Source organism: Cornus florida, unplaced genomic scaffold, assembly GCF_030987335.1.
Source record: "Cornus florida cultivar Cherokee Brave unplaced genomic scaffold, ASM3098733v1 CherokeeBrave_3.0.0_Hap2_Chr04, whole genome shotgun sequence".
Classification (NCBI taxonomy): domain Eukaryota; kingdom Viridiplantae; phylum Streptophyta; class Magnoliopsida; order Cornales; family Cornaceae; genus Cornus; species Cornus florida.
In genome coordinates this window covers 91,030,949-91,041,305 of record NW_026775574.1, presented here as the reverse complement: position 1 = coordinate 91,041,305, position 10,357 = coordinate 91,030,949, and the positions used below count along the sequence as shown (strand labels likewise).

General features: G+C 35.2%; 1 protein-coding gene and 1 long non-coding RNA gene across 2 annotated transcripts; one reads left to right on the top strand and one right to left on the bottom strand.

Moving 5' to 3' along the window:
- The first annotated feature begins 2,317 nt into the window (after nucleotides 1–2,317).
- On the top strand, nucleotides 2,318–3,459 carry LOC132303889 (uncharacterized). The gene is made up of 2 exons (XR_009481424.1): nucleotides 2,318–2,648; nucleotides 3,190–3,459. It is a non-coding gene; the product is annotated as an uncharacterized LOC132303889 (long non-coding RNA).
- A 2,009-nt stretch (nucleotides 3,460–5,468) lies between these two features.
- LOC132305344 (F-box/FBD/LRR-repeat protein At4g00160-like) lies at nucleotides 5,469–6,889 on the bottom strand. The gene is made up of 4 exons (XM_059803001.1): nucleotides 6,861–6,889; nucleotides 6,367–6,438; nucleotides 5,873–6,236; nucleotides 5,469–5,759 (listed from the first exon to the last, which is right to left on the bottom strand). Exons 1-4 carry the CDS (start codon nucleotides 6,887–6,889, stop codon nucleotides 5,469–5,471), a joined length of 756 nt encoding a protein of 251 aa, XP_059658984.1.
- Between the last annotated feature and the right edge of the window lie 3,468 nt (nucleotides 6,890–10,357).

Here is a 10,357-nt window from a genome sequence, read left to right as displayed (position 1 = left end):
GGATATCAGATACTAAGGATTCTAAATCCACAAGTGGCTATGTCTTTACTATTGGAGGAGGTGCCATATCTTGGAAATCTTCAAAACAAACTTGTATTGCCAGATCCACTATGGAATCTGAATTTATTGCTTTGGATAAAGCAGGTGAAGAAGCTGAGTGGCTTCGTAATTTCTTAGAAGATATTCCAAATTGGCCTAAACCGGTGCCCGCTATATGTATACATTGTGATAGTCAATCAGCAATTGGAAGGGCACAAAGTAATATGTACAACGGTAAGTCTCGACATATACGTCGACGACATAATACCGTTAGACAATTGCTCTCAAGTGGGATAATCTCAATAGATTATATCAGGTCAAAAGATAATTTAGCGGATCCGTTTACAAAAGGTTTGACAAGAGAGCAAGTATATAGTTCATCGAGGGGAATGGGATTAAAGCCGAAAGCTAACGAGTCATCTTAATGGAAACCCAACCTAATTGACTGGAGATCCCAAGATTTAGGTTCAAAGGGACAACAGAAATTCTGAATGGCTCACCAGAAGCACTGGGAAGATTCAATCTTCTACCCATTTCTATGATGAAACAGTGTTACCTACAGCGATGAGTAGGATAAGCTATGCTTTTAATGACTCTTATACCTTGAAAATTCAAGTGGGGTATGGTAGGATACTCTTAATAAGAAGTCACCTATATGAGTGTGAAGTGGGGCCGCTTCTATGAGAACTTCCAAGGCTAAGTTTTCTGGAGCGCTCATGAAATACCAGGCGTTGTTCAGGGCCATATGAACACAACCGTGAGAACCGACTTTGTGTGGGAAGGAATTGTGTGTTTGCTATTGTTTTGGTTTACATCAATGGCTGAACAGTTCAAGACATAATGTTCACCGGTTAGCTAGTAAATCCGATAGTAATACACTAGGGAAGGTTCAAGGCCAAAAGCTACCTATCCCGATGCAGTAACTTTCCAATAGTACTCTCTATAGTGTCTGTATCTTCTCCTTTTGTAATCTGCGAAAATTTTCATTCATGTGGGGGATTGTTGGAAACGGCATTAGAAAACGCAAACTTTGGAAGGATTATTAAAAAGATTCCGCTAAGAATTTTTTGCGAATCTATTGATGAGCGCGTTCCTCTCTGCGAGGAGATGAATGTGGTATATTTATTTTCTCAAATCCGTTTCCGGGTGAATGAGAAATTGGCTCCAAAGTAAGTGATTTATAAAGCCTAAATGGGTGTGAATAAAGTGGGAAATGCTTGTCCCACATCGAAAAAGTAGCAAAGCAACCTTGAGTATATATATGTCTAGTATGGGATTTGGGTTTGGGCCCAAGGGCACCCAAGTTTTTAAGAGGGGGAGGACCTAGGCTAGCCTGGATCCGAACCAACTACCACACGCGCGCGCCGCCCGCCCGACCCGGTCCGGTCCGGGCTAGGGCGGGGCGGGGCTTGATTGTGAAATGGGTTTAACTTTTTACCCAAAGTTAGGATGGGCCTGTGTGGTAATTTTATTTTGCTGCTGGACTTATCAAAATGGGCCTGTTTACTGGGCTGAATTAATAGCCAAGTTGGGTTATTTGCTTGCTGGACTGGACGAAATTAAGGGCTGGGCTGGATCAGAATTAAAAGGATTCAGTTTTAAATTTTGAACCAAGGGTTGCACCCTTTACAAATTAAAAACCACCAACAAATTTTAATTCTGATTGGTCAACAATGGTTGCACCCATTCGGACTATGGGTGCACCCATTGAGAATAGGCACCAACAAGCCTATAAATACCCATCATTGGGTTCATTTCTTTTCACACCAAATTCAGAAATCTTCTTCTCTTCTTCTGAATTTCTTCTTCTAATTCTTCTTTGTTCGGTTCAGCCACTGGTTTGGGTTCAACCTAAACTGGTTTGGATTGGGTTCGAACCTTGGTTTCCAAGTTTAGGTTCAATCTTGGTCTCCGAGTTAGGGTTCAATCCTGGTCTCCGAGTCTGAGTTCATCAGAGAGTACTACACCGAGCCGGTTCGCCTATTCCATTGGTTTGAAGTGCTACTACCAAAGGAAGAAAAGTCGTTGTATCCTGGGAGATAGACGCCGAAGAGTCCGTTAGCACCGTAGCGGGGCGTATCTGTCTTAAGGCTATAGAATTAAATTCTAGCCTCGACTTTATCAGGTTCTTCTATAGTTTTATTTTCTTGATATTAAACTAAATAAATATATATATATATAGAGATTATTATAATAAATATTATATTTACAAATAATATTTAAATAAATTATACTATAGTATATGATACATTATTTATTATTTTTGGTTAACAGATACATCCAATGATGGTTGCTCAGATGAAGAAGATATTATGTTCTATGATGAAGTTTCAATCCAGTTTTTGTAATCCTCTCTCTTTGATCACTGTTTTTTTACTAAGGATACACTATTTATTTTGTAGGTAGAGATTTATCCAACTTACCACTTTTGGTGGTTAGATGAGGCAAATGAAGGCAAGCTTGCATTCTATTAACTTCTACCATCATTGCAGCAAATGTTGGCTTTAGAGCATTCCCTCTTATCTTAAGTTAATCAGTAACAATCAACTTGGTATATATGCTGAAACTTCTGAAGTGTTTGTTGATGAGATGGCCTCAGGCAAATGAAGGTAAGCTTCCATTCGAAGGATTTGTGTTTTACTCTACATGTAGTTGTTTCCAATGTCGTCGATTGTCTGGATTGTTTTGCTCAATGTTTCTCCTATTCTTTTTCCTTTTTACTTTCCTGATTTTCAAAATTTGCTAAAGAAAAGGAAATGAATTCTAATTGGACTATTCAGCCTAATTACTTTTTGTGCATTCAGTGTAGCTTTTTTGCTGCTTTTTCATGGAGTGAGATTTCCACTTTGTAGTTGGATGATGTTGTTTCCAATGTCTTTTATATTTCGTACTAAATTCAATAGCTTTGTTTATCTATGGAGAAAGGTAATTCAAATTTCGTCATTGGTTCGTGATTATGCTCTTTTTGTTACTGTCATATATATATATATATATATATATATATATATATATATATATATATATATATATATATATTTGTTTCAATGAAATCTATAATTGGAACATTCCCCATTTTTTTTTCGTTTTCTCAACTTACAAATTAATTTTCTATAACCTTGTTCTAATGGCTTTGTTCTTTTTGAATTGCAGAGCAATTGATTGGGAGGACATGAAAAAAATAAACTACTCATGGAAGTGACAAAGTAAAGTGATGAGATTAGTGCCCCCATATATAGGGACTTGGAAGATTGCTTTTATGTTTTAGTTTGGTTATTTTGTGTTGCACAATTGAAATTTTATGTTGTATTAGAATCGAACAATTGAGGGTCGAAATTTGATCAAATTATGTGTAAGTTTGTATTTGAACTCGAATTATTATGTACTTCTTAATGAAATTTAATGTTATGTTTAAATTTGTGATGCCTTTTGTACTCTGAAATGTGTATGGTTGAATGTATAAATTTAATCAATGTCAATCAGTTTTTTTAACAATGGCAATGAGTAACAAAATATATTTTTCATTATTAATAAAATTATGTTTCTTTGTACCTACTTAGTGACGAAAACTGTTGGTCACTGTTTAAAGTAGCAACGAAAACATTTGTCATTAATGCCAAAGAAAATGCAACGAAAAATTTCGTCGCTAAAATTCAAGTAGCATTGGCAAATAAAATTTCATCACTAAAACTCAAACAATAGTGACGAAATTTTGATTCGTCACTATAGATCAACCGAGACGTTTATATAGCAACAAACTAGTGACGAAAGTTTTTTCGTCGCTAAATACTTTTAATGACAAAAATTTAACTTTTTGTGAAGAAAAAAAATCGTCACTAAAGATCACTTTTGTTGTAGTGTCAACAATATTATTCATTCGCATCTTCACCGACACCCTAGATTTGATGTGTTACATAGACAGGTTCCAAGTCATTTTTCTAGAGAAAAATAGAAAAATAAAATAGAATAGTCACCATTTTTGCTTCAGGGGCTTATTCTTCTAGCTTGTTGGGAAGTACAAAAGTATTTGCGAATGTGTTTTTTTAAATAAATATGGAAAACACAACCCATTATTATTATTATAATAAATAAATAAATAAAATCTCTCCACTTTACAATAGTCTAATAAATAGATTATACAAACATATAACTAATTAAAAGATCACCAAATCTGCTCCTGCTCTAATAGGATAACTAATTAAAAGATCACCAAATCTGTTCCAACAAGGAGTTTGGTTCGAAGTTTCTCTGCGCGCTTTCTTGCTACTTTTTTCTGCTTGGTCTCCATAAACTCAAATGGAGTTCCTATAAGTTTCGATATGCGAGTATTAAAAGTAATTTTCTCAAGGTTGAAAGCACTCCTGATTAAATACATTACAAGTTCAAGATCAATTGTTTGCCCAACAAACCCAATGAATTCCACCACCTTAAGGTACTGATGGGGCCAACTTTTCACACTTCGCCATTTTCTTCTCGTTTTGCAATTGATATAATCAAGCTATTGTTGGAGTCACAAAGTGCAAGTAAAGCTTTAGCATACAAAACCAAATTACGGCAAACTAGAATCACAGCTTGACATATTAAAAAACCATAACATATTAAAAGACCATGTGAAACTCCCAGGAAGTATAGAACAAAAAATAATACTTATTTATTTACAAAATACTTGAACAATCCGGAGAGAACAAGCTAAACACTGCAACAACATTTTTCCTATCACTAGTAATATGGTAATTTGTAATAGCCATAAAAAGAAGTAATTACTTGGAAAAATTAAAAGCTTTTAAGCCGAAGTCCAAATGAGTTCAAATTTTCATTTGAAAATTCAGTTATGTGTGTTAAGTTTAGAAAATACTTAGAATTTGCTCACGATCGTTTTCCCATATAATGGTATTCCAATGTTTTTTTTTTTCTTTCTACCACGATTATAAAATAACCGTGGTAGAAAGTGAATTATTTTTAATGTAATTTAGGCAGTCTTTCTATCACGGTTATTTTAAAACCATGATAAAAAGTGAAAGTGATAAAGTAAAACTTATTACCTCCAAGACAAATTTATACAAGAAAGGACATGCCTCCACAAGGGGAGTAAAAAACAGAAGGCAATCACCATTATTTGCGGTAAGTTTCAACTCCAGCTGCTTGAGCTTATTAAATACAGGAAATCTAGAAAACTAAATTTTATTCTGAATAAACCAAAGAAAAAGTAAATCAGTGCAGATTGATAATTATGTTAGAAAATAATTATAAAAAAAAAATGAAGGGGGCGAAATAAAATGAATTAGATAGTCAAACTTAACAACCATAACCATCTCAAGGTACACTATCGCCAATGTAAGGCTCTCTAGCTGAGAAAGATAGCTTGAAATCTCGAAAAAGTTACAAATTAGATGGTTGCAATACTCACCCCCGATAAACATATCAACAGGCTCCTAATCATTCTTGAATGGGATGTTTATCAAGTCTCCGAAGTACTTAAATAACACGAGATTCATTGCATGAATCTCAATACTATCCACATTGAAGCATAAATTTATTTCCAAAAGCTTCAATTTAACCGCTAGATCGGGAACTTTCAAATTTACGAGACTTTCAAATTCTTCCACAAACAATTGTTCCAAAAATGGACAGTTGATTAAGAGGTACTTGAGAACTTGTCCAGTTACATCCACGTTTGACAACATGAGTTTGGTCAGGGAGATGCAGTTAGTAAACCCAAGAAACTTTGAATGTAGGAGATTTGTGTCAGGAAAATTGTAATTCTCTCCCTCTACTCTAGAATTCCAGTCCTTTGTTGGAATTCTAAGGCAAGACTTTTAACTCTCTTTTTAATTACAAAGTCAAGCCAATTGTCAATATCAAATCTACAAGTTACATCAAAATCAAAATGAACTCTGAATTCATCTATAGTTGGAGCTTTGTGCGATTTCACGACTTGATTAATCCAACTCAAATACAAAGGCCTTTGTGCTTCCACTTCCTTTTCACGGTCATCAGCCAGTAGAATTGCATCGATTATATGTGAGGCATCAAAGTTCAAAGCAGCAATGTAAGTCCATATATACCTCCATCTCTTTGAAAGCAGACTACTTCTTCCAGCTTCTTTCATTGTCAATAGTGACAAGATTGAAATGAGTATAACATCGGGAAGTCCGTTTATACGATCCTCCAAACACAACCCTCCTTTATCATCCTTCTCACTGTTCCAATAAAAGATTAAAATAATAATAATTATTATAAAAACCATACATAAGTAAAAAAAATTCTTGATTTAAAAATAAAAAATATAAAAGAGGCATAGTAATCCACACATAAGTAAAAAGATGATACCTTGCGTTTTGAACACAGCATATTAAGGTGGATTTCTCCATGGGATTTGAACTTATAGTTTTCTGCATAAATCTGCAGAACCAAGAGATAGCAGCAGCAGGAGAAGATGAACTCTGATTAGAGATATAAACCCAAACAGTAAAGGGAAAAAAAAAAAAAAAGAAGCAATTATTCAATAGAGAGGAAAAGAGAACAATTTTATATAGATTGTGCGAGAGAAGAGAGCACCAACTTGGAAAGTAATAATGTTAAATTGGGTTTCTACCAACTTGGAAAGTAATTTAATAATATGTTTCCTGTGTATTATTATATCAACCTTGAGAAACTTCGAACCAAAATTATCCTCAACCCACTAGAAGGGATACTAAATTTTCGTAGGATTGAATGTGAAAATGCAAAAAATTATGAGGAAAAGGGGTATGGTTGCTGCTGTTGTGAGATTGGAGTGGAATTAGGGAGGAAAAAAAAAAAAAAAAAAAAAAGAGAGAGAGTACCTGCCATAGATTGTGGACTCGATCGCCATGAAAGACACACGTAGAAAGGCACACATTTATTAAAATACTAAGAGAACCATAATATATTCATTCAGCTTTTGATAGCCATCACACACAGTGACACACACACAGACACACACAAAACCCTAGTTTGGAAGCTACTTTTCACTATTGGAACAATGGTAAAGGCCCGAATCAAACGAACCAAAGTTAGAACAAATCAAATGATGAGATGAACGAAAGAAAGAAACATATATAAAAGATCAATTCATGCAAAAGGAGAGAGAAGAGAGAGAGAGAGGATGAACATACCTTGTCACCTAAGGCGATAGCGGAGGCTGCGCCATGCGAAGTGTCGAACCAGATTGTGTCGTCTGAAACTTGCCCTAACTTGAATTTTTTTTTTCCATCCCCTGTGGGCCTCAAGGCAACCAAGACTTGTCGTAACTTAAATTTTTTTTTTTTTTCCATCCTCTATGAGCCTCAAAATTTGAGGCCATTTTGAGGCTCTCTAAAATTTGAGCCCCAAGGCGCTGCACTACAAGACTTGGTGATCGTCACTCTATGAACGTGCGCAGAGGACATTAGAGTTGTATCTTGGAACCTTTCATAGTCTTCACAACCTACACGTAGGGAGGTTGTAAAGGCTTTAGGACTGCGTATACTGTTTGCCTCTCCATTACACAGGCCAGACTTTTCTTTATTCTTCTCTTATTGATTTTATATATTTTATTGGCCTATTATTTTAGTATATTGTTATATTTATACTGTATTTATTGTAGTATGATTATATTGTGATATGAATATATAAGTGTTTTAGTAAAAGTGAATTTTAATAAGATTATATGAGTAGACTTAAAAATGAGATTGTATAAAAATATCAAAAATCTCCAACAGAAAGTATGTTTAATAACATAAAATTTGTTGTAAGATTTTGAAAGCAATTATAAATATGAAAGCATATTTGGTAGAAAAATGTTAGAAGTTTGAAAAATATAATGGTTAATTTAAAAATATTATTTGAGATTTTTTTAATAAAAAAAAGAAAAGAAAAAAAATTGGTATTATTCATCGTTACCGTGTTGGTACTACAAGTGCAAAAATATGTAAAAACACAAATTGGTGTTTTAACTTTGGATTACTATTTATGAAGTATTTTAGTACTCTACAAAATCAATCATTATTTATGGAACATGTTGTAGCGCAAAATAATGCTACAATATCCTGCCCAAAAAAAAAAAAAACACACACACACACACACACACAACATAAACGCATATCAAACGTACCCATGAAAACTTGATTAAAGCCCATAAAAATAAAAAAATAAAAATAAAAATAAAACTTTAATTGATATTTGAATTGCTCATAAATTTACCTTATGTTTTATGTATTATTGTTATTATTATTAGTTTGTTCTACACAGTCTCTAGTCTTATGTGGGATAATTATAATTAAAAAATCAGGTTTTCCTTCAATTACAATATAACTTTTGGTAATTACATTCATCTGAAAATTGGTGCTAGAAATTAATGCCAATATTTCATTATTCCTAAATGAATAATTCTTTTGTTTTTCAATCAAAATAATTTGGTTCCTTCTATTGTGAATTTGTAAGAAAGGTATTGTGATGACCCTGTGGGCGGGTGTGCCGTGGGCGGGTGCGAGAGACACTGTCAGGCTACCACACTGGCGAGCTACGGGTGCACAGTCCCACATCGCCTGGGTAGAGGAAATGTGAAGTGCTTATATGTAAGTGTGTCATCTCCAATTGGTATGAGGCCTTTTGGGGTAAAGCCCAAGAGCAAAACCGTGCGGGCTCAGGCCTAAAGCGGACAATATCATACCATATGGTGGAGTGGGTCGTTACAAATGGTATCAGAGCCTGACCCAGCCGGAAGTGTGCCGACGGGGACGTCGGGCCTCCAAGGGGGTTGGATTGTGATGACCCTGTGGGCGGGTGTGCCGTGGGCGGGTGCGAGAGACACTGTCAGGCTACCACACTGGCGAGCTACGGGTGCACAGTCCCACATCGCCTGGGTAGAGGAAATGTGAAGTGCTTATATGTAAGTATGTCATCTCCAATTGGTATGAGGCCTTTTGGGGTGAAGCCCAAGAGCAAAACCGTGCGGGCTCAGGCCTAAAGCGGACAATATCATACCATATGGTGGAGTGGGTCGTTACAGGTATCATCTTCTAGTTCTCTGTCATAAATGTTAACAACAAGATGGTTCAGTTGATCACTTGTTCATATTTGTTCAGAACTAGACAAGTATTCACTATTTTCAATAAATTACTCGTGCAATCATTTTTAGAGATCAATTCCACAAAATTATACAAACTACTCTATTGCGTTCGGAAATACTCAATCATACACTTTGCAATTGAAATTAAGAGAAAATCGAATTCAAATCCTTCCAAACATAACTTCAATGTAGGATGAAAATCGAAAATCAAAGAAATTATTACAAGTAAAATTATAGGTATTATTATACCCATGAAAAATAAAGATAATTCCATGGCTCCTTTCTCATATCATGATAAAATCGCCATGATTTACTCGGTATTTCAATCTTAAACTTTTGATGTAAATAAAATTGTTATTTTCATAACAAACTGTCTGCTACACCATTCTGTTGTGGAGTGTTTCGAATTGTATGGTGTTTGACAATGCCTTCATTACTGCAGAACTCGTCAAACTCTCCTGAGCAAAATTCTAAACTGTTATCTGTTCTGAGACGCTTGATCTTCTTTCTGGTCTACTTTTCAATGCTGGGTTGTCTAAAGGATTTTGGGCTGAAGCAGTCAACACAGCTTGCTATTTGGTGAACAGGTCACAATCGACTGCTATTGAGTGCAAAACACCTGAAGAGGTATAGTCTGATACTCCTGCTGATTATTCTAATTTAAGAATTTTTGGATGTCCTGCTTATGCTCATGTTAATGAAGGAAAACTTGAGCCTAGAGCCAAGAAATGTAATTTTATTGGCTATGCATCTGGGGTGAAGGGATACAGGTTGTGGTGTCCTGATCCTAAGTCACCTAAGTTTATTATCAGCAGAGATGTTACTTTTGATGAGTTTGCTTTACTTCACCCGAGAGAGGAGTCTTTTGTTATAGGTGAATCTCAGGGTGTTAAGTAGTAGGTGGAGCATGACTTTGAAGCTTCAGAGAAACAAGTCAACACTCCAGTTCAGCCCAATATTGAAGAGGTGCAAAATGATCAAGTATCATATGAGCAACAGTACAGTATTGCTATAGGGAGACAGAAAAGGCAAATTAAACCTCCTGAGAGGTATGCTTATGCAGATTTAGTTGCTTATGTTTTGTCTGTGGTAGAAAATATTGAAGATAAAGAGCCTTTCACCTACCAAGAAGCTATTACAAGAAATGAATCTGCTAAGTGGATTGTTGCTATGACTGAGGAGATTGAATCTCTTCATAAGAATCAGACATGGGAGTTAGTGAAACCTTCTAAAGGCCAGAAGATTGTTGGT

Excerpts from the sequence above, each read along its gene's own strand:
- LOC132305344 (XM_059803001.1), bottom strand. The coding sequence starts at position 6,889 with ATGGCGATCGAGTCCACAATCTATGGCAG. Across the intron at positions 6,439-6,860 it reads GAGTCCACAATCTATGGCAG|ATTTATGCAGAAAACTATAA; the intron begins GTACTCTCTCTC and ends TTGGTTCTGCAG. Across the intron at positions 6,237-6,366 it reads TGCTGTGTTCAAAACGCAAG|TGAGAAGGATGATAAAGGAG; the intron begins GTATCATCTTTT and ends TTATTGGAACAG.